Here is a 25,217-nt window from a genome sequence, read left to right on the forward strand (position 1 = left end):
CATCACCATATACCCAGAGAAACTACATAATCACCAGAATATTCCTGTGACCAACTCAGTCTAAACCTGGGAGGGTGAGGTCACTTCACAGGCCTAAAGGGGATTGGATGTTATAAGAGTAGTCAGTCAGCCACATAACCACAGACCTCAGGTGTGGAGCATAACCAATGATCATGAACATTTTTAGTTTTTTCCTTGTAGCACATACCGAGATCTATGTTTGAGGGTCACCCCTTCCTTTCTGTTACCTCCCCAATGCCCTAGTCTCTCTGCAGAGACTGAAGTATACATGCTTATATACATGTTTTCCTATTAGTGGGAAAAACTGCACATCTTAATCATTCACAACCTATAACTATGACTTAGTATAAAGTATGTCAGTAGAAGGATTACTATTGGCAGCCATAGTAAAGTAAAGAGGCAGACTTATTTACAACAGAATGTAATTGGTGAAAGTAAATTGTTTTCCTTGAAATCTGACAACCTAGGCATTAATCAACTCTGGTTTTATGAGGGAAAAAAAAAAGCAACATTGAAGAGAAAAGGAGGGAAAACTATGGTTCTAGAAAGCAGGAATTTTTCAATTAGGAAAAAGTATTTTAGGAAATGATTAATTACTTGAAAACAAACTCAAGATAAAAGAACTGCTGAGTTAGAGGGGTTCTTATTATTATGGGTCAGAGAGTTCTTTAGTGGCAGATCCAACTAGAAGTCAATCGTCTGGACACCTAGATCAATGCTTTTTCCTTTGGGTTAGCCCCATTAAATAACAAGGATTTTTGTTTCCAAAGAAAATGAAAAATCCTCCCTGCTGAGTTCTCTGATAGAGCTCTGGTCTCCTTGGTACAAACTGCCCAATTTAAACTCAGAATTCTGAAGTTAGTAGAGAGCATGTGGGGCAGATCTAGAAATTAGTAGACAGGCTAGAGAACTTGCATGTGCTTTTAATACTCCTGCTTTCAAACAAGTAACTCATCTGTTTAGCAAGACATCAAGGGTCATGCCATCCTTTTTCACCCTTCATAAATCCTTCTTGGAGCTATTATCTGCTCAGTGATTAATTTTGGTCTCTGAATGACATATCCTAATTTGAAAACAATTCCTGGGCACTGCAGGGTCCTACTTCCATTTCAGCTATTTACTGCTGCATAACAAATCACCCCAAATTTTGTGGCTTAAAGTAGCAACAAACAACAATTTATTACTTCTCACAAGTCTGTGACTATGCTCAGCTGAGGTGGGAGGGGTGGTTCTGTTCTATGTGGTATGGAGTGAGATCACACATATGGCTGCATTTCATCAATAACAGGCTGGAGTTGGAACATCCAAGATGGCCTTTCATCCTCTAGATGACCTCTTCCCTTGGCCTCTCAGTGCTTGGGAGTTTAAGAGCCCTGCCCAAATTCCTGATGCTCAGAATAATGAGAAATAATAATTGAGGTGGTTTGTTACATAGCAATAAACTAGACAATTCTCCACATCCCTTTTGTTCTTTTCTGTTTTCCACTCTTCCCGTTCTATCCTCAGGAACTATGTTTTGTCATTGTCTCCTCCAGCGCCATGTTTGCAAAAGATTCGGCTTTCAATTCTATTTTCCTTAACTGCTTACTTTACAGAATGAGTACATATTGCTTATTAGATATTTTAGAAGGGTATGTAGAGAGGGCCTGTTCAGATCAGTGGAAAGTGGGCATCATGACTTATAGAGAAAAGGGTGAGAAGCATGTTGTCTTTCTGTAATATCTGCTGATCTCCTTACCATTTCACTTTGCAGCAATTCCATGGTTTCCTTGTGTTCATCCACAGTTTTCTGTATTGCCTCCACAGCTAGATGGACACTGTTTAAAGTATTGCCAATGGAAGCTACACTCTGGACAGAAATATGCAGGAATGTCATTTTTTTCCTTTTTAACAGCTCTATTAAGATATAACTGACATGTTATACATATTCAAAATGGTTTTGATTATTTTGACATAAATATACCAGTAAAACTTTTACCACAATCAAATCAAGAAACATTTATCACTCCCAGAAGTCTCTTCATGCCCTTCTATAATTCCTCCCATCCTCTATCCAGGCAACCACTGATACACTTTCTGTCACTGTATATCAGTTGCATTTCTAGAATGTTACATAAGAAGAACCAGTGAGTGAGTATACACTTTTATTTTCTTGTTGTCGATGGACCTTTATTTAATTTATTTATATGCGGTGCTTAGAATCGAACCCAGGGCCTCACACATGCTAGGCAAGCGCTCTACCCCTGAGCCACAACCCCAGCCCAAGTATACACTTTTAAAGTATAGCTTCTTTCACTCAGCATCGTTGAGATTCATTCATGTTGTAGCTACTCAGGATGCTGCATTTTATCGTATGGCTATATCAGTTTCTCTTCTGACCTGTTGATGGACATTTAGGTTGTTTTCAGTATTTGACTATTACAAATAAAGCTGTCATAAACTTTTGTGTATAAATTTTATGTCAACTTCTGTCTTAATCTCCCCTCATATGCTTTCTCATCATCACAATGCCTAGGAAGCAGATGGCTGATCATATGGCAGATCTATGCTTTAATTTCTGTAAAAAAACTGCCAAACCATCTTCTAAAATGGTTATGCCATTTTGCAGTTCCACCAGCAGTGTATGAGAATTCCCATTACTCCATATCCTCACTGAAACTGGTATCATCGGTTCTTTCAATTTTAGTCATTCTAATGGAAGTACAGTGGCATACTGTGATTTTAATTTACATTAAACACTAACTCAATGTAGATAAGTATTTTTAATTATTTCAAATATCTTCAAACTATGAATTCTCTAATATGTATAATTTCCTGTATATATAAATCAACAAATTTCCTCAGTTTAAAGAACTTTTACTAGAGAAAAATAAAATCTTTTCTAAAAAAAGATATTGGTTTATAAATGTGGGACCCAGAGATAAAATTCATCCACAAACTGATTCTATCAAGCCCTGCTGTGGGCGTGCAGATGGCCAAGTATAACACTGTGGACTGCCAATGGGTCAGGAGCAAATGATTTCTGAGCAAAAATGGGCAGGAACAATTTTTAGCTCTGAGAAACCCAGCATTGCAGAGATGAAAGAAAAAAATCCATTTCTGTAGAATCCTTTCAGCAACTATTGGGTAGAGTACATGGAGCAACTTATTTTGCTTTGATTAGGTCTAAGGAGCCCAAGTGTATAAGGGACATGATTCAGAAGCCATCTTTTTAAAAAGCCCTGTCCTAAGGGAACAGTCAAAGAATGTTATTCTTTGATGGGTTCTGGCCTTTTATAAAAACATTCTGACAATTTGTAGTATCATATTAGTATTTTTAACCAAGGTAATATTTTATCATACTGATACACAAGAATCCAAGAAAATAAGAGACAACATTTTCACCACTATAAAAAGCAATCACATGCCATCCATTGAAGTTAGGTAATTGAGATGACTTATGTTTCAAAATTGAGACACTTGTAAAAAAAAAAAAAAAAAAAAAAAAGCAGTGTCTAGCATTATCAATATAAGGATTTGCAAAGAGACAAGAGTAGAAGTCTCTAAGTTGGAAAGCTATGTAAGCTCTGTTGTTACAGGCATTCAAAGACACCTACTGTTAGAAAATCCTCACTGGCTGGATGTATGAGCCCAGCAGGATGCCTGAAGATAGTAAGCTCTTGTTTAGAGATTTTTTTAAAGAAAGCAGCTGACAGAACCATGTAAACTCTAAAATGAAACTCTGAAACTAGTATTGCCACCAACTGCAGAGAGCCTGGTACACAGTGGAGGAAGCTGCACAAATATTTGTTGAATTAATGAATATCAGAATAAGTCAGTCTCCTTTTTTAATGAAAGACTGCCAGAATTGCTTCTGTACTAATGCCTACAGAGACCTTTTTCCTACTTGGTCCCTGGGAATAATGGCAAGAATCTGGCTTCATCAAAGTTGTCCTTTCTATTTTTTTTTTTTTTTTAATGTTTAAAGTAGATCACCAGAACAGACAAGTTGCAAACTAAAGACTGAGCACATACTGATGCTGTGGCTATAAAACAGCAAGTTTTATTTTTGGTTCAGGAATTTCTTTCTGTTATTGAAACAACTTAAAAATTTATAAAGACTGACATATAACTGAATCAAACTTATCACATATGAACTTTTAAAAGTCAATGATCCTAAACTTAATACCCACTGTTTGGGGTTCTCTTACTCCTGAATTCTTTCTTCCATTTCCTGCTGCGGGGATATGTTCCTTATGTTCAATTAGGTACATTCTTTCCCCTTCCAACCCCCATCCAGTTCTAAGGATTCCTGAGTATCATCCATCCGGTTGTTTCTTGCCTCCTGCTCTAGGCCTGAATCTTAGGGACAAGTAAAGAGAAATTCTGAACTATTTGTTTGTATAGCCCCTAGAATCTATGCATATACTTACAAGTGAACTGTTTAGGGGATGTGTACATTTACCTTTATAAAATGTCAGACTGTTTCCCAAAGTGATTTTTTTTCAATTTAAACTCTCAGCAGGAATGTTTGCTTCACATCTTTAGCAACACTTGTTCCTTAAATTCTTACTTTTTGCTTTCCCTTAGGTCATTTTTTAAGGGAAAAAAAAAAAACCCAACTCTTGGCTATCTTTCCCTCTAGAGATGGCCCTCATTCTCCTTTGGATATGTACTTGATTTCCTAAATGTATCTGTCTGTGTCTCTAGAAACAAAAACAAAAACCAACTCTCTTTAAATCATGGAAAATAGCAGAGATTTAGGGCAATACTCATGAAAAATGGTCTGCTTTCATAAAGACAATGTGAATGAAAAATTGAAAAGGCAAGTATTGAAAAGCAAGACCATAGAAGCTAACATGAGTCCCGGCAGAGTAAATCTAGGACTTTGAAAGACAAGTCAAAAATGTGTGAACCCTATAAATCATCATTAAAGTAACATGTTGCAAATTAAAGGTCCAATTAACCAGATCAAAAGAAACTTTTCTGAATTCTGTAGAACACAATGATAACATTCTGTTATTGCCCTCTCTGAGCAGCTGATTTTAAATGCCAGACTTTCAAAGAAAACTTTTAAGAAGCTAGAATTCCAGCAGTAGGTAAATCTCAGTATTCATATAAAGCACTTACTTTCTGAAGTCCCTCTACAGTGGTAGGCAGGCTAATTAAGTCTGCAGCTGACTTAACATTGGCTTTAAGGTGGTTTACTGCAGAAATCAACAGAGAAATCTGGAAGGAAAAGGAAAAACAAACAATGAAAACAGAACTTGTAGATATGTTTCCTTCACAAACTATGTAGCTGATAAAGTCAAGGTACCCTTTCAGTTTGCAGGATTAAGGAACTTAAAGTACTGAGATTCAGGAGGTAGCAATAATACCCCTTCTTTCCCTGCCCAGTTTAAACTAGTGCCAAAGAGGGAAAGAGAAGTTATTATTCTTTATCCTAGGTCTGGCAGTTGTAAGGTCTAAAATCTTAAATTACCCAAAAGATGTAGTGATTACACACAATTCTTCAATAGTTAGACAAGAAGAAAGCCAATGATCAAGGACCACTTCAAGGTTTCATTTTGGTAAAATATAACATACTCAGTTATTTAACTGACTTTTGTTCCAGTCCATGTGGGAACATATTTTATAAAGTAAAAGCCCATAATTACAAAATATAGTCTATAGGAACTATAGCTTGACAATTTGAACAGCACTTTCAACTATTTAGGGATTTGGTTTTGGTTTAATAATGTGATTAATATTTCAAACTCAATAACTCAGCCAAAGCACTACATCGTACCCTGAAGGGGCTCAATAAATACTACTGACTCATTGACTGACTCAATAAATGTATTAAAATAGGAATTGAATCAAAATAAAATGTGGCTTTCCTTCTGCTACTTAGGGATAGAATTCTAAATAGCTGAACTTCTCTCTTGCATGGAGACTGGGAGAACCTTTATAACATTCAACCTCAGGCTACAGATAATATTCTAACAAGGCTTGCAGTATAGCTCAAAAAACTCTTCAAAGATTCTCAGATCCAAACTGCTTTCCCAATCCAAATTCTAGGATAAGAATGCAGATCTACCAACAGCAGTGGTATCAAGAATGGCCTCGTATAGTAACCACTGGTGTTTCTGCGCACTGCTATAGGCCAAGAACTGTGGCAGGCACCGAGGGATATTAGACAAAGCAGAAACACATTCTCTTATGATTCCTTCAACAGATGCTTGGCATCTTCTCTGTGCCCTACTTCAGGCAGAGGAGACAGTGGCAAATAAGATCATGGGGTTCTGCTCTCATGGAGTTTTTATCCCAACAGAAGGTGACAGAAAACAAGAGAATCACAAAGTATTTAGTACTATGCAAATAAGTTAAACAGAGCTTCTGCAGTGAGCAGCAGCTTGGTCTGGATAAGGGAAGTTCTTCCCAGTGAAGAACTTGGGAGTTCAGGTATTCAAGTTCTCATTTCCTTTCCCTTTAGGACAGATAAGTTCTGAGACCTGACCATTTTTCACTCACTTTAATGCAACAAATATTTATTAAGTCCTACTATATACCCATAGTGAAAAACACAGATGGCAGGGGATATTATGGTGCTTATGTATCAGTGCAAGGAGATAAACAATTTTATATTAGAAAGACAGCAGATGGTAGACAGCATTAGAAGAAAATTAAAATAAGGAGACCTGGTAAGAGTGACTGGATAGTTACTTTGGATCAAAAGTCAGAGAAGGCCTCTGCAGAAGGAATTTAAACTAAAATCTAAATAATAAAAAGGTATTAATTCTATAAAGATTGGATGAAGTACCCTTCAGGGTAGAGGGAATTGCCAGGAAAAAGTCCCATTACAGGAAAGAGCTCGACACAATTTACGACTAGAAAAAATGTCAGGCGGCAGGACCAAATAATGTGTGTGGGGGTGGGTTGGTGGGGGAGGTGAGGCCAAAGATGCAGGATCAGAACAAAGATATGGATTGTATTTGAGCTGTGATGGGAAGAGGTATTAAGCAGAATCATTTTATGACTGGAGATAACTTGCAGGAAGGACTATTGCTATTCTGTAGACATATGGAAACCAGAAAGAAGGCAATTTGAGCAGTCTAGGTAAGAGATAATGGTGATGTGAACTTCAGTGATAGCAGAGGTAGTGGCAGAAGTTGTAACTAACATGATCTGCTGGGAGCAGGTGAGGGAGAGAGAGGAATTAAGGAAAACTACCTCAAGAAGCTGAGAGAGGGCACATTAAAGAACTGATTAAACATTAAATGTGATATTGGGTAAAGTTCTGAAATATTAGGTGGGAAGGAATAGACTTTAATGAAGCCTGTCCTAACTCAGACTCTGATGAAAAAATTAAGTTTTATATACAAAAAAATAAAATGGGCATTCTTTCTAGCTTAGAGGGATTACAGTGGCATTAGGGAATGGGTAGGGAACAACAGCATGAATAGGCTCGGGGCACTTTTTCTTCATAGTACTTCTCAAGGTGATGACTTATTTGTGTGATTATTTGATTAAGGTTTCTCTTCTCTGCAAGACTGTAGGCTCCAGGTGATCAAGGACCATATCTGCTATATTTTCCACAATATGCTTGTCACAAAGACAAGAATTAGATAAGCATTTACTGAATAAATGGATGGCTGAGAATAAACACTCTGTGTTTAGGATGAACACAAAGGCGGCTAGTCCAAGCAGAGTAGGGAGAGAGGCCAGGAGGCAGGACATAAGACTAGGAAGTAAACTTATTTTTCTCATCAATATAGCATGCATAACAACAACTACTGCTTAACAACTGTATCTCAGAGGGATGTGTGAAGGTTCTAAAATATGTTTACAAATTATTTGATAGTCTTCCCCTTGAGTGTGTCCTGGACTAAAATGATTTCCTTTTAGTGAACAGAATAAAATGGAAGGAAGAATTGGCAGCTTTGGAAACGAGGTCATACATAAAAGACATTATGGCTTCCTCTCTTCTTGCTTGGATCACTCATTCTGGGAATGCTAGCTGCCATGTTGTGAGGACATGCAAACATCCCTAGGACAGTCACCCTCTTACCCTAGTTAGGCCTTCACATGTTGAAGTCCCAGATGACATCTTTGCTGCAACCTTAAGAGATGCTATCAAAACCACTCTGCTAAACTACTCTCCAGTTCCTGACTACAGAAATTCTGAGATAATGAGTGTTGGTGTTTTAAGCCACTAAGTTTTGGGATAACATGTAACCCAGCAACAGATGACTAATATAGGTTATGAGGACTGCATCACATATGTAACTAAAGCATAGTACCTTGTACAAACAAAACATCAAATAAGCAACAGTTCCTTAGTAATACTATTTAATGAGCACTTAAGTAATTCTCCATAAGGGTTCCAAAATAATTCAGACCACTCATCAACAACCTAACTCTAAAAACAAAAATACGAGAAATCTCAACCCACAAGGATAGATTCTCAGCAAGCTATTAACCTCTAAAGAGTAGCAATTACATTAAGAAGATTTTCACCAGGCCTTTAAGAAGATATGAATAATATTAAGATTTGAAAAAGACATAAAGAAAAAGGCATTCTCAGGCATTGTTCATGGGAGTATATATTGGAAAAGCTATGTTAGAAGGTTATCTAGGAATATCCTTCAAAATTTGAAATGGTCATATCTTTTATTTGACAATTTCTTTTCCTGAAAGCTATCCTGAATATTAGTGCTTGAGTATACAAAGATATATGCACAAGGATATTAAGGTCTTTCTTACATGTAACAGCAAAGTACTAGAACCATCTAAACATATATCACTAAGGATGTAGATACAAGCATTGAACAAAGCCAAGCTGTAGAACAACACATATCACAGGACCCCATTTATTCCATATACACATGCTAACCCATAAGCAAATTCATATTAAAAGCTGTTATGGTTTTCTAAATACATAGGAAAAGATGCAGCTCATATTATTGATAGTGGACAATTATAGGGGCAGGGAACACAAATATGTGTGTGTGTGTGTGTGTGTGTGTGTGTGTGTGTGTGTATGTGTTTGATAGATCAGGGTATAAACACATGGGAACTGAAGCAGAGAGTCTGTGTAGGAGTTCTATATGTATTTTATTATTTAAATCTTATATAAGAATATATTAACACATTATTTATGAGATTTTTAAAAAGACAAAAGATGAAAAATACACACACATGAAAAAGATACCACATAACTTTGGAAGGGATTTGATGGGTCTCCTTAGCTGCCCCTTTCTTCCATGCCCTATACTGGACCTTCTAAGATCATCTGAGCCTTCCAATCATAAAGAGAAAGAAGTGATTCCTTCTCCAAGTATGTTTTACTCAGTGCCCCACAGTCTGTATACAGTTGGCTCAAAACCAATTTGATAGGTAAGAACATAGTTACTCCAAATCCCTTATCAATTATGTGATTACCTTTTGGTCACCAGAAGGAACAATTCCTCCCCCTGACAACTGGCCTTCTAAAGCAACAACAAACTTCTCTGGGTAGAGTGATCTAGGCTCAAAACTATTTTCCCAGATTCCACAACATCCTGAGGTTATGACAGAACTAGTCAGAAGATCAGGAATGGTAATGGTCTTACAAAATGTCAGTGTGGTTATTTGGTAGGTGTCATTTCACCCAAAACCAGAGAAGTAGCTAGAAGCCAATGCAGGTAAAATTAGGTGAGGTACTGTTTCTCCTCTCTCTATACCACAAACACTCTAGGCCTAGGGTTTCAGTTGCATCACTAAAAGAGTATGCTCTGAAGAGCTGACCATCAGCTCTGCAGTTACCTAACAAACTTATGGCTTATTACTCACTTATTAGACCTGGATTGGGGCTGGGGTTGTGGCTCAATGGTAGAGCACTTGCCTGGCACGTGTGAGGGACTGTGTTTGAGCCTCAGCATAAAAATAAGTAAATAAAGGTATTGTATCTGTCTATATATATATATATATATATATATATAAATAAAGACCTGGATTACACATGGTCAGTAGTTGAGACTCAGCTATATCCCTGTAAATTAAAGGTTGGATTCCATGTTATAGCTTTCCTCTCTTCGGGGGACTAATGCCAAAATCTCTGGAAAATTATAGCAAAGCTATGTGTGTATCTGGAAAAGAGAGATGGGGGCACCTTCCCATTACTATCTCTGGAACTGCTCTGGCTTCTAATAGGTGCATTCTAGAATGTCAGATTTGATTCAAACATTAAAGAACTTATCACTAAGTCACATTTTGCAATCCGAAGAGTCTAAAAAGTTGAATTAAATAGAAACCATTAAAAAAATTCACATATTAGCCAAAAGATGAGTCATGACTTTTATGCATATTACATGACTTTTCATTAGCAAAATTAAAAATAGCCCCTGTAGATCATCTGCTTAATAGATCACTTTATACTATAAAGTAAAAAATGGTGTTCCTTTTTTTTTTGCTTTGGGGTTGAAATGAAGTGTTCTTTAAATAGTAAGAAAAAAGTTACTAAAATAATCATCAGGGTGAATGAGTATGAGCAGGAACCACCCCCTCAGGAGGTACCCAGCATCTTATCCTTTCAACTTTTATCTGTCAAGCACCTACTGAATCCTGAAATGCACATAAAGATGGGAGGCAGAATGGGAAATGGAAAAGAGGCTCTCAACACTTATTCTGATGTTAGTACTGCTATGCAGCTATGTGATCTTCTGCAATCTACTTAACCTCTTTGATCCTTAGTTTTCTTACCAGTAAAATGGAGATACCACTTTCTACTTTATAGGGCTATAGAAACAAAGAAAGAAGATCACAGATGTAGTGCTCTAATAGTGGTCTGCACAAAGAGAACACTCAATGAATGGCAGTTATCATTACCTGGTAACCTACCACGCCATCCTGGTAACCTACCACTGCCATCACCACCATCATTTTCATCATCATGCTTAAGACTCAGAGGACAGTGTATAACCTTCTATGCAATTATATACACATGTGAACAATCATCACATAAGTTATTTGGAACAGGTGCTTAAAGATATAGGGAGTACTACATAAGAGCACTCAAGGTTCTTCTTGATAATGATTCTTGTTGATGGATTTGAGCTCTGGCCTCTTTCCATCAAAATAAAGCTATAATGAATGACTAAAATTTCCTAAATACACCGTGTTTCTATTCATCTATTCTTTTGCACATAAAGTTCATTCTCAATAGTAATGGTAGTTATCGACTAGAAAAGTTGCAGCAAACACTGAACAAGTGAATGCTAAACCACTGCTCATAAGCGAAATACAGGGTTAGATTCCTGCCAGGCCTCTTGGTCACATTTTTATCAATGTGATCGCTATAATACATAATTTTGTTTTATGTGTGTTTTTGTTTAAAAATACCCTATTTAATGCATATTGTTGACTCGCTAACATTGAACTCACAGCAGCACTACAAGTCATGCTTGAAGGAAGCCTATGGCATACCATAGTCTCCTTGCATTTAAGAACACCAGAGCATTTTATCACTAGGCCTTGGGGGCATTGAAACAGTAAAATCACCGATAAAAAGTATAAAAATGTGAAAAATGTAGCAACAAATATACCATAAAAAAGATACTTGTTTACAGTATAAGACCTGAAATAAGAAGGCAGTGTGTTACATTGTTCAACCTCAGATGTAAACATGTGTACTGAGTGACTCAAATTTTTGCTTCTGTGAACATGTCAGTGAATGACTGCAAAAGCCTCACAAGTACAGACTTTAGGGTTACAAATAAATTTTAGCGAGTATGAAAATTTGCAAATATGGAATTACAAATTATGAGGATAAGCTGTACTAATATTTTTTTAGTTAAGTATCCTCTTCTCTTCCTGCAAAATTCACCTGGCCAATTCCTGTTTGTCCTTCAGGACTCAGCTCAACATCTTTAGGAAACCTCACCTAACCCCAGCCTCAGTTGACTATATACTTAAATATGCCCTTGCAGTACTCACTTGAAACTGTTTGTTGCTTATTAGGCTGTTTACAACTGTTTACACCTTCTAAAAAAATCTCTTTCACTTTTTTTGGTAAGACCCTTCAGGAAATAAATTACATCTTTTTGGTTTAAAATCTACTATGCTATGAATTTTGTGTCGCCCTAAAACTTACATGGTGAAACTTACTCCCTAATGTAGTGGCATTAATTGGTGTAGCCTCTGAGACATAATATGGGCTCCACCTTCATGAATGGAATTAGTGTCTTCACAGAAGAGGTCCAAAGTACTTTGTTTACCCTTTCTGACATGTGAGGACATAACAAGAAGGCGGCATGTATGAAGCAGAGAAATGAACATTCACTAGACATCAAACCTGCTGGTGCCTTAATTTTGAACTTCCCAGCCTCCAGAACTGTGAACAATAAGTTGTTGTTGTTTATGTTGTTTATAATATAGTTACCTAGGTATTTTGTTAGAGTAACCTGAATGAATGAAACTAGAATCCAAGACTTAGCTCCATAAAAGCAGCTCAGTAAACAGTTGTGGAATTAATAAACTTCAAAGAAAGTGGAGATTCCCCATAATGGTCAAGAAGGAATGGGTGTAAATTCAGAGAATTTTATGAATAAAACAAAAATGTAAAGGACATTTCAACTGCTAGTTTAAAGATTTTTCAAGGGAAAGTAAGATTTTAAGTTTTTCAAACTGATGGCTTTTGTTTTAAAAACTGCATTAACTTCAACTTACATTGTGGTAAGGACAGTGCTTTGTTAAGTGATAAAATACATTTTCCTGTTGTTTAAGTCACTTTGAATTACTTTAAAAAATGCCACTAAAAGCATCTTAATGGACGGAGTTACTTTTAGATATAGAAACATAGTTAAATATTAATTTTATTTTTATACTTATTTTGGTTTAGGGCAAATGCCTCTTACTTGAATGGACCATCATAGAGAGATGCATAGCACTAATTTTAGAAAAACAGTCAGAGTGCTGAGCTCCCTTTGGAAACAACATGAAGCTCCACTTCACCATCACCCATCCACTGTTTGGGCCCATGCCAGCAAAGAATTGCTGTTAGGCTGGCTTCATTAGTCACTCCCAGTATCACTGAAGGTATACTGAAGTTAAGATGGAAAAGGCTGAAGTTTAATCTTCCCCAGTTTCATATATAAAAACCCCAGGACTGAAGTAAACTTCTCTATATACCTGTCTTCCCAGGTACTTTTTGCATTAAAAATCATGGCCAGGTCAGAAATAAAAGTGATTCTTTTGTGTCCAGATTCCTGGTTAAAGAGAATTTGGAAATCAAAATATATTCCAAAGATGTGAAAAATCCATGTCTTCTCACACTAAGAATCAATTCCCCTTTGATTCTTCCTATAATGTCATTTATAAGGAGATGAGAAATAGCTCATGTTGCTTTTTCAGGTTAAACAATCTCTTTCTCATCTCAGAATAGTTAACTCCATGACTGGCTACTGGAATTGACAGATTGCCTCAGGAGAGATGCTAATTATCTCACAGGGTTTCAGTGTAGTCTACTTTCACCTGATGTAATCTCTGGCCAAACTGCTCATTTTCTGTGTGAACATAAGCAAGGCCACAGTTTATCCTATTCTTTTTGCATGAAAGGAGTGAATACCTGCTTGTCCCTAATTACTAAGAGTCCAAGGATAAATGGCAACTAGTAAATAGTAGGTGCTATAGCCTATCAACTATTTCACAAATAATTTAAAAAAATAGAATTGAATAGGAAATAACACACCGTAAGGCATCATATGTATTTAGGGTGTGTCGTTTTCAGAAACATTTATCAGTTACATATAGTGTCTTAAGACCATTTTCTGTTGCTACAACTGAACACCAGAGACTGAGTAATTTAAAAAGAATAGGGGTTCATGGTTCTGGAGGGCTGGAAAGCCCAAGAGCATGGAACTAGTGTCTGGTGAGGGCCTTCTTGCTGCATGGTAACATAATGGAGGACATCAAATGAACATGATGAAATAAAAACGGTGTGCCAGCTTAGGTCTCTCTTCCTCTTCTTATTATATGATCATCAGGGGCTCTATTCTCATGGCCTCATTTAATTCTAATTACCTCTCCAAAAGCGTAACTCCATATACAATTAACACTGAATATGGTGATTAAGTTTCCAGTGCACAAACTACTGAAGGACATACTCAAACTACGGCACATGTGTATGTACGTGTTTACTGAGCAATGATGTAAAACAATCCTTACTGTGGGTTCCAGGCAAAAGTTTGGAAGCCATGTGGTGCCCAGGCCATTGATCTTTGGTACTAAGTACTGAACTACTTGGCTCCTGACTACTCGTGAAAGGTGTAGCTTCAGAAATAATCTCAAGTACTTCTTCTAGTACAGTACTCTCTTCCACAGCAAATTCCCTCTGTTTGGCTCATTCTGACCTTTGTGACTCCCCTCTAAAGGAAAGAACATACTCTTAGTTCCACAAAGATGACACACCTATTTTTAGGCATTTTGCCTATTCACGCTAAACAATCTCATTCTTATCTCAGAATAGTTAACTGCATGATTGGCTACTGGAATCCTCAGGAGAGATGCTAATTATCTCTCAGGGTTTCAGTGTAGTCTGCTTTCACCTGATATGATCTCTGGTCAAACTGCTCATTTTTAGTTTTAATTCATTTGTTACTTGAGTTTCCTTTTCAATGACTACATCTTTCCTAAATAAACTGAATAAACTACAGAGAGGGGCTATAGTTACCCAGTGGCAATAATAGCTTCTTAAATATATGAAACGCACAGTCAACATCCTTAGAATAAGTCCTTTTTCTCTAGCACATTCCTTCTTTTGGAAGTAAGGTCTACTGAGCCAACTTACTGGAAAAGTATATTCTAGATTTGCTTGCCCGGTCAAAGTTTTTAGCTAACTTTACTACCTGCTCCTAAGTTGGTCTAGAATGATTACCATTAGTTACAATTTCCAGATTTGGTTTAGCATAGTATATAGCACTACACCCCAAGGCTGCAACTGTTAAGTTTATTAACTCTATTAAATGAAATAAAGCTCTACTAAAAATAAGTTACCCATTTTTCTTGGGAGTTGGATGACATTCCTTTTTTATTTATACCTATACTGCCTCATAGGAAAAGCCAACTCAACAATTTCTAACTCCCTTTACACTGCTCTAACTTGGAGGAACTCTGTTCATTTACAGAAAGGGTTAACATTTTAAATATTTGGTAAATACATAACTAATATGTATTTTAATGTATTGGGATCATACTATGCAAAACCTCAATTTAAAAAGTCAAACAACCTGAAGTGAATTTTCTATTCCCTCAGAGTTAATACAGAAATAAAATCACTGCTACCTGCTTATTCATTTCTGTGATGTTGAGCCAGACATCGCTCAAGCCCAGCTCTCCAGATTCAATCTTCTCAAGTTGTTTCTGTTCGTTGAGTAGTTCTTCATTAAGTTTGGGGATTTCTTGGAATGAGCTTTTCTGATTAGATTCCACTAAAAGGAAAAAAAACAAAAACCAAAAAAACATAAATAGACCCAGGTTTCCCTCATGATCCCAGGATGAAAAAAAATAGCCACACAGTTGGAAAGATGATGAATTAATAAAAATTAACTCTGGGATGATAATGATCAAATTCATATCTACCAACTACACTGTTATTTTATTTACATAAATGCATATCTTTAACACTAAGCCCCCATTTTAACTGGAGCTATTTCACTACTGGCATTGCAGTTTTTAATAGTCAGGTGGCTAAAAAATTTAAAAAAAAATCATGAGCAGAGGAGTTAGATTTGAAACTCTGTAACTTCTTATGGTTTTGAGCAAATTATTAACATTCTTTGAACTCAGTTTTCTCTTTTGTAATACAGTGATAAGATGTACTTCCCTGGATTGTTAGAATTAAGTGAGAGAATGGATATAAAGCACTTAACACAACTGGCCAAGCATACAAGAAGAGATACATAAATGTTAAACACTGACCAGTTCAGTTAAGGAGTTTTTCAATTACTCAATGAAGATTTATAAAGCTTACTCCATTAATGCTCAAGTGATAGCAAATAAGTTTTATTTTTAAATGCTTAAATCTATTTTTCTATTTTAAATCAGTCAACTGCAAGGGGTATTATTACTTTTCAAAAACTGTTATGTGGACTGAGGTTTTCAATATTTTTCATAAATAGCAAAGTGTTTTCTAAAATCTGACATCAACCTGAAAGCTCCAGATGAAGTAGAAGATAAAGGACATGATAGGTGAAGTACAGGGTGATATTTGGTCTTTTCCTTAGGAAACACTCTCTCCTGAATGGTTGAGAGGTTTATCAGCCTGAAGGCAGAGGCCTGACAGAGTGCTTTCTCTTCTTTAAAAAGCATTCTTCCTTCTAATGGAAAATAAAATATTGATAATGGTTGGTCCACCAGAATAAAACATACATTTTTTTTTTAAGTCACAAACCACCTGATGGTTATCACATACTTTCTTTTAAACCAAAAACAGATACAAAGTACCAATACAAAACAATTTACTAAAATGTAAACTCCAAGGTTAGATCTTTTTCTGTGTGCTCTGCACTTAGAATACATCTGGCATGGGCTGGGGTTGTGGTTCAGTGGTAGAGTGCTTGCCTAGCATGTGTGCGGCATTGGGTTCGATCCTTAGCACCACATAAAAATAAATAGAAATAAAGGTATTGAGAAAAAAAAGAGAGAGTCAACTCTTAAAAATACACCTGGCACATTTCAGGCACTCCACTGTGTCTATTCTACCTCTTCAATCTAATAAAGAAAACTTCAACAAATAAAACTTCCAGGGGGTGGGGATATAGCTCAGTTGGTAGAGAGCTTGCCTTGCAAGCACAAGGCCCTGGGTTCAATCCCCAGCACATACACACACACACACACACACACACACACACACACAAAACAAAAACAACAACAACAAAAAACTTCCAAACAAACATACTTAACAACAAAAACTCCCACAAAAAACTGAGGGTGGTAGTAGATATTTCATACAAGCCCAATATAGGAATATTTAGAATAATGAAATTAGGTATTTTAATTTATCTTTCAAAAATACTTGCCAAAGGATTTTAAGTAACAGACTTTCCTAAGTACCTTTAATGTGGCATTTGATTTACACATGGTTTGTAGGAATACATCCATCTCATATAGTAAGAATATTTTACTATTTAGTCTAAACTAATGAAGCATGTTACTGAATTTCTTATTCATTTTCAGTAAGATTGTAAAGAAAAACCCATCCATGAATGTTCATATTCAGGTGGTTGAAAATTCCAAAGAAGGTGAGTTTTCTTTTTTTTTCTGAAGTCTGTATGCATTAAGGAGTTAGAAGTGGAACAGAAAATAATACAAACACATAACAACCTGGATTACAACTATTAACTAACAAATATATAAAAATGTAAGTCCTGAAAATACTGTATCCTGAGGCTTGTTGGAATCAAGAGGGAATCATAATCATTACCTGATTTGGGCTTTTTAGGAGATACAAGCTAAGCAGACATACATTTACTACATAAGTGGGAGGAAGTGTAACGAACAAAAAAACTTATAATTACTAATTCATGTTCTTTCAACATGGAAAGCTACTCATTTAAAATCTAATATGGGGGCTGGGGGTATAGCTCAGTTGGTAGAATGCTTGCCTCACAAGCACAAGGCCCAGGGTTCAATCCCCAGCACTGCAAAAAAACAAAATTAAAATAAAATTTAATATGTTAATTTTCAAAAGAATTTACCCAGTTGATTTTTTAATATATAAGATTAGGAGATGGAAATTTCTGCACATACTTTCAAGCAGAACATACATAATGCTGACAGCAATATTTTTTATTTATACAACGCTACAATTTGCAATAAACTTTGTGTAACCATTATCAAACAACTTGTTATTGAACATCTACCATGAGCCAGTCTTGCACTTGGCACCACTGTATACAAAAGACCCTTTAGTTCTTGATCTAGAGGGGAAGTGAGGCATGGATTACTACATAGTGTGAACAATGCTGTAAGAGAGGAATGCCCAAAGTGCTTTGGTGGCACAAATACATTTTTTATGTGAAAATGAAGACTCAGAAGGAATAAGTGACTTGTTTAAATTTTACAGCCAGTAATGAGAAACCAGGATTCAAACACAATTTCTGTTCCAAGGGTCAGTACTCTTTCGAGTATACTCCAGAGGTCACAGACACATCCTAATGCCCTCATTAGCATTAGATTATTTTTGAGGTCTATATACTAAATATCAAGCCACTACTTGCCTGTATAGCCAGAAAAGGAGATACCTAACACATTAATACTATCCTTCTCTTCCAAATTCTTTCCCTTTATGCTAATGTTTCACACTTGAGTGACAAAGGAGGATGGCTGGGAACAGAATTTTTCTTGGAATAACTGTGGAGGTCTTTCAAAGTACCTGCTTCTGGAAAAAGGACACTGAGCCAAGAGTTTTAAGGTCAGCCAGTACTTTTAACTCAAGGATCAAGTTATTCCTTGACCACAAAGGAAAATGCCAAGCCTATCTGTTTTGCTATTTCAGATATTTTAGCAATCCCACTTCCTTACCTCACAAGCACTTTGGGAAATTTATTGAAATAAAGAATGAGGTGCTCTGAATTTCTCAAAAAAGTATTAAATCCAGGTAAGATGGTGATCTTATTCAAGTCAGTGAATTCCACTGTCTCCTTGAAAACTAATAAGTAAATTAACTTATTGAAACATATTTAAAGTAGAAGCATAATTCAAAGAAAGATTATTTAAGCTTCATAAGAGTGACCCCATTTAGTCAGGATACCATAGGTAATTGGTTTGAAACCACAGATAATTGGTTTTCACAAAAAAACTCTTGGGCAAGCAGTCTACAATAGTCTAGCCTATGGATTGACTGCCCTAGGCCCCAACCTCTTCTCTATCCTCTCTCGGGAAGTCCTGCTTTCAGATATTGAAGTGATGGCATTTCTGTTGTAGCAAATCAAAGACATCAAAAGAGGTGGATTGCTAAATCCACATCTGCTTCACTTAGCTGGCTGACAAATGTAGGCAGGATCCCAGGGGAATGTTGCTCACTGTGAGAAAGCCAGCTCCAGGGTCCAGGGTACAATTCTTGGCATCTCCTAAATACACTATTTCCAGAGATTGGGATTAACAAGTGTTCACTAAATGTTGACTAATTTACTGTCAGGCCTACCATATGCCCTGTATTCTCCAAACTAAGAAATTCCCTGAAAAGCTCAGCTAAGGTATAAGTTACCTTGGGTATCTTACAAATAAGAGACATAGAGTAGTTAGAGAAAGGAATCCCTAGAGGGCAGAACTGAGTAATGTTTTGACATGTATAAATATATAATTGCAATACATGATCAAAACAAGCTGTGGCACAAGCCTATGAAGTCCAATTATGGAGAGATGAAGGTACAGAGAGTAGTGTTCAGTGGTTACTTATGGTTAAACACTGTTTCTGAGAACCTTGTTTCCAATTTCTGATTACTACTTACATATAAAGAAAACACTGGCCTTAGAAACACTTTGCAATACTTCAAGGACAACCATTAAGCCAGAAAACAAACAAACAAACAAAAAACAACAAAACAAAACAAAACAAACATAGGGTATAACTCTCATTCTTTCTTCTATTATTCAACTAGTTGATAAAACATATAGGTCAGGATGATATTGGCAGAAAATTGTGGTTTTACCCAATGGATTCCCTGAATCTGAAGAAAACCACAGTGAGCATTTGAACATTTTTTCCCAAGAACATCACTAGACACATAACTAGCACACTAAGGGTTAGCTGTCCTTAGATCAGGTTTCAGAACTTGAGTAACTGCAGGCAGCAAAGAGAAGTTGGGGTGAAGGAAAGGTCAGATGTTGTGATCACTTAGGCTTAAGATAGGAATAAGAACTCTAATTCCAGTTCTGAAGCCAGTTTTCTTTGTGACCTTGAGAAAGACCGATCAGTTTCCCAGTGTGCTAATACTATCAAGATTAGGTATTTGCGCTTAAGTTTAGATTAATTCCTTAGTTTAGAAAATTAACCCATGAAATCTAGAACCAAAACTTTCACTGTTGCTAAACAAAGATACTGAGGTTAAATATGGTGGAAGTTACCATGCAAACACATCTTAAAGAAAAAATAATTTGAATGTGTAAAATACAACTTCACAAGTAGAATATATTAATGCTTGGTAATTTGAAAAGTCTCCTAAACCTTGACACTCATTCATGAGACATGTATTTCTGCCAGCTGTATATTGTTCAAGGTAGGCACTATTGTTACTGCAAGCTCTTCATGAATACGTAATTTAATTCAAAGAATCACAAAGGTTTCCTAAAACTTTAGAATGATAACACTCATTATCACTGGTATTTGAAGTCTTTTCCTTAAAACAGAATGTCATTACAACAAGCATAGATAAAGAAAGAAATCTGCTAGTTTTTGCTCTATGCTTGAACACTGATAAATATGCAGAAAACCAGCTCTTCTAATACTTCTACTAAACTTCTCTTGGATTATTGACTAAAGTTAACATCAAAGAAATCTATGGGCATTTGGAGAAATGTGTGTAGACTTAAACAACCACTGACAACAGTGATTCAGTATACTAGTGGTTATATACATGAACCTGGACAGCAAGGGGGCAAGAGGACCAGGTACAAATGTCAGCTCTGCTACACTTAATCATTGAACAAGTTACTTAATCTTTCTAAGCCTCTTTGCTTTTAAGAGCACATTAAAAATAAAAATGATACTTATTGCATAGGGCTGTTTTGAGAATAAAATGATTTATTTGTGACATGGCATACAGTAGGCATTCCTTAAATGTCAATTATTATCATTGCTCATTCCTGTGTTTCTACATGTTTTTTCTTAAGGGAAAATCATTTGACATAAACACCTACACTCCTCCTCAACTGGTCCTATAAGGTGGAAGGAAAGAGCTTTCTACTGCCACTTCATTTAGTGAAGTTTAAGTCACAGGCAGAGATCAACCAAGGCTCAAAGCTGCTCTTCTTCCCTTCTGTATTCTAATCAACTGCAATGTATTTCAGATGCTACTTGACCTGGTGGTGCATAGTACTGTCTTTAGTTTATGGGTTTAAAAAGAAATAATTGGGCAGGTGTAATCCCAACAATCTGGGAGACAGGAGAATTGTAAATTTGAGGCCAATCTCAGCAACTTAATGAGACCCCACTTCAAAATAAAAAATAAAAAAGGACTGGGGATGTAGCTCAGTGGTAAAGTATTCCTGGGTTTAATCCCCAGTTTCTCCCCCCAAAACCAAAAAACAATTATTATAAACATTCAAGTTGACAGTTGAAAAAGTGTATAAACATGCTAAAAAGAATGTACAATTGTTTTACCAGAGTGGGCAAAACTCTTAATACAGCTTGATCCAATTTGTCCTTGAATCTGGAAAAGAGTTTGAGGTTAAGTTCAGAAAAGGGTGACCACTTACTTGTTCTAAATCTTTCTTTGAGGGTATCTAGATCCTCCTTCAGAGCAACTTGCATCCACACCAAGCCAACACAGGCAACGACACAGGCCGCGAGGATGACAAAAGCACAGAGAGGGTAACAGATCTTGCAGCATCGTAAGTAGTCTCCCCTGTCATAAAAACACTGCTATCAACATCAATTCAGGCAAGAGGTCTTTGGAGAAAAGCTTAGTAAGAAAAGTGTAAAACCAGTAGTTCTCTTCAATTATTACTGCACTGTAATTTACCTATTTTTCTTTCTTAGATTTATGTTCACTCACTCCAGGGGACCTTGTTTCAGTTTATTGAAACTTCACAAACTTTTAACAAGTTTTACTGCAAATGGAATGAAAGAAATAGGATCTGTAGGGTTAAGTGGACACCTGGTGTGCTCTAGTTTATTGGCTCAGAAGGAAGGAAACAGAAATAGGCTAGATTTCACACCAAACTCATCCATACCTCAAGGTCTAAACTAACCCAGTAAGGTAACTATTCCAAAATTAACCCATCATTAAACCTTCATAACCCAAACACAAGATTAAGTACCAAATCTGACAAAGTCACTAGAAACCAAACTCTTCTTTAACAAAATAAAGAAAGGTAGACATTCTAAAGAAGCACACAAAGGATCCAATCTCTTCTGGCACACCAAATTTCTGCCTAGCTCTTGCCTCCATATCCTCAGCAGAATCTCCTTTTCTTTTAGTGTGCCTTCTAACAGGATCCAAGGGTACCTTTGCGTTTCCCTTTAGCCCTTTCCTAGATTCAGCTCCAATTTCCAACACGCTCAAAGTGCACTACTTGTTCAGTAACTGCCCCAACTATATAGTTTGGGGAAAAGTTGTTTTCTCATCCTTCATCCTCTATCTTCTCTCAAGTCTCATACTTTCTATAGTATATCCCTCACGATATTCCACCGTCACCAAGATTTAGACTCACCATGAGTACAAAGAACAGTCAGCAGTTGGAAGGTCCTAGACTCTCCTACATTTTTTATTTAAAGGCCTAATTCCAAAAGTTTCTCTGCCCCTCTATTCTTAGCCTCTTTAAGTCTTCCAGGGCTCTTGGCACATTCCCCAACTCCACATCTTCATCCTATACTTGGGGCTCTTCTTTCAATACCTAAAGACTGACCTCCAACTTATCCTTCATTCAGGATCTGAACACCCTTTCTCCCTCTTTGTTTTCCAAGGTTTATCTTCTTTTTTCTTCCTATGAACTTCCTTCTCCTTCCCACTGATTTGCCCCATTGGTAGTACAAGGAGATGGCTCTTACCCATCCCTCATCACAGCATTACTCACTTGACAAAGCGAGAGCGATTTCCAACAACACCGAATTCTTCTTCCTCCTCTGAGCTGGAATCGGAGTCCGAGTCAGGAGGCTCAGTGCGAAGCAGGCGGTGGCTGCTTGAGCCTTTCTTGGGCTTCTTTCTACGGCTGTCCCCAGACAAACCGATCAATGCATTAAGCTCTTTGCGCTTTTTCATCTTCTTGTGTGGGGTGGGTGCAGCACCCACTCCTGAGCTGCCAGGTTCGTACCCGACGCCCAATTCTCTTGCTGCTTTGGAGCTACCTTCCAGGGTGGGAAATCCTGGGCCAGAGCCCCCTGGTCACTCCCACCCAGGGGCGGGACTGACCAGATCCGCTGGGGGCTGGAGAATGGAGCCCAGAGGATACTGGAACTCAAATGGGTGGGGAAGTCACATAGAGATGGCCAAGGTGCTGGTGATCCAAATGGATAAAGCTCCAGTCATGAAGTGCAGGTTAAGAGAGTGGAAAGGTGGCAAACTTTATCTCCCAAAAGGGAGAAAAGCTAAGTCAAGAATGGGAGATTCTCAGCCCTGGTAAATAGGCAATATTTCTAAGTGTGCTCCAGGAGCTGGGGAAAGACACACAGAATAGGTACTTTGAACATCTGGGACAGGACTTGTTCTTGAAAAGGGAGGGGAAGAGGCGATGCACAGCAAGACGGTGGGAACTCGCTGGTTAGAGAGGTGGCAGCAGGAGGGAGGTTTGCCCAGCCGCACTACAACCCGGAACACTGCCCGGACGCCGAGCCGGAGGGGGTTTAGGATGATCACCGTTCTCTGGCCTCCTTCCTGAGTTTGAAGGGAGTCCAGGTCGGAGGGCCTGGTGGGACAGCAGGTAGTCCGGTGCCTGGGAGACCCCAGCCCTGCTGTCTGGGCCTCGGGGGCGCGGTGCTGCGGGGGTGATCGTCGCTCAGCCCGCCTGAAGCGCTCCGGCTGAGTTTGAGGTGTTGCGACACGGGCGACTTGGGCAACTCACACTCGCCGCTCCCAGTCCAGCCGCGACTTCAGCCTGCGTTCCGGCTCCGGCCGCGGCTGCTCCCAATGCGCTGGTAGCGACGGCGGCGGCGGCCGCGGACTCCAGACCCGGGCCATCGCTCCAGCCTCAGCTCACTTCCCCTTTGGCAGTGGCCCCTGGCACCGCCTGCCAGTAAGCTGGGCTCCCATTGGTTGTACGCTGGGTGACGTCACGCAGCGGGTGCGAATGACGGCAGGGAGGCGGGGCGTTAGAGGTGTCCTGGTTCTAGGCGATGGCTGGGTCGGGCCTGCCGGTTAAGGAGGCCCCGCCCCCAGGAAGGCCACCTTGGATCTGCTGCTCATCTGAGTGGGGGTGGAATTTTGTTTGCGGAGGAGCAGGGGCGTGCACCTGGTAGGCGAAGCACCCGGCTGCTAGACCTGCTTGGAAAGTTGTTCAGACGTCCAGGCCCTCGGTAGCCAACTGGACTAACCTAGTCTATAGGCTCCACCCCTCTGACTCTAAAGCAGTTCGTTAAGACTTTGGGCGTGTTAGGGATTAATGATCCAGCTGAACACATTCATTCTTCAATATTTGTTGAGGGCGACATTTCAAGAGCTTGTTCTAATGCTGGGGATACCGCAGTGAACAAAATAACCATTTTCATTGTCGTCCTGAACAGGGTTGCCAGAATTAGCAAGTAATATATGGGACACCCAGTAAAATTTAAATTTCAGATAAACAGGACTATTTTTTTTTTTTTTCATAAATAACATCTGGGGCTGAAAAATGCATTGCCAATCTGAAATTCAATTTCATCTAGGTATCTTGTATATCTTGTCTATCCTTGTAGCCCTCATTCTAGTGGGAGGAGAGCATCGGCCGGCAAACATAGTCACGTCAGGAGGTGATGAGTATTATGCTTCTGCTATAGGAGATCTTTGGTTAGAGGTCCTGAAGAAGGGAGAGAGTGAAGTGGGCAACAGCTGCAGGAAAGAGTGACCAGAAAGACCTGGTGTAGCTGGACCTGAAAAGCAGGGAGACTAGTAGAAAGTAAGGTTGGAGAGACATTTTAGACTAGTCCTAGACTCCCTAGGACCTTACATAAGGACTTTAGGAAACCATTGGGGGCTTTAAGCTGAGAGGAGACATATTCTGACTTTTTAGTTTTAAAAGAAAAGATCACTTTGGTTACTGTGTGGAAAAAAGGATCAGGGAGAGTGAGGGACACAAGAGATGAGTTTACTCCAGCCTCACTAGAGATGATGATGCTAAGTGAGGGTGGCAGCAGTGGAGATGGCAAGCATTCTGGATGCTTTTTCAAGACAGAGCTAACAGTATCTGATGATGGGTTAAATGAAAGGCATGAAAAAAAAAAACAAAAAAAAAACCAAAAAAACAAAAAGAGGAGCCATGGGTGACTCCAGAAGCTTGAGGTGGAACAAATGGAAGAAGGGCATTTCCATTTACTGAGATGAGGTGTGTGTGTTGGGGGGAGGGTT

At 38.1% G+C, this 25,217-nt stretch overlaps 1 protein-coding gene across 2 annotated transcripts in view; it reads right to left on the bottom strand.

Moving 5' to 3' along the window:
• Window positions 1-23,895, bottom strand: part of EFCAB14 (EF-hand calcium binding domain 14) — a 38,171-nt gene extending 14,276 nt beyond the window's left edge. Inside the window, exons 1-5 of one of the 2 annotated variants that reach the window (XM_079106958.1) lie at window positions 22,756-23,895; window positions 21,436-21,584; window positions 15,301-15,446; window positions 5,131-5,229; window positions 1,760-1,870 (exon numbers count right to left, since the gene is read on the bottom strand). In XM_079106958.1, the coding sequence (XP_078963084.1) occupies window positions 1,760-1,870; window positions 5,131-5,229; window positions 15,301-15,446; window positions 21,436-21,584; window positions 22,756-22,940 (690 nt within the window). In that variant the 5' untranslated portion in view covers window positions 22,941-23,895. The remainder of the gene's footprint in view (window positions 1-1,759; window positions 1,871-5,130; window positions 5,230-15,300; window positions 15,447-21,435; window positions 21,585-22,755) is intronic. The other variant, XM_079106959.1, reaches the window with a different exon arrangement.
• Between the last annotated feature and the right edge of the window lie 1,322 nt (window positions 23,896-25,217).

This window comes from Sciurus vulgaris (genome assembly GCF_902686455.1).
Source record: "Sciurus vulgaris genome assembly, chromosome: 1".
Lineage (NCBI taxonomy): Eukaryota > Metazoa > Chordata > Mammalia > Rodentia > Sciuridae > Sciurus > Sciurus vulgaris.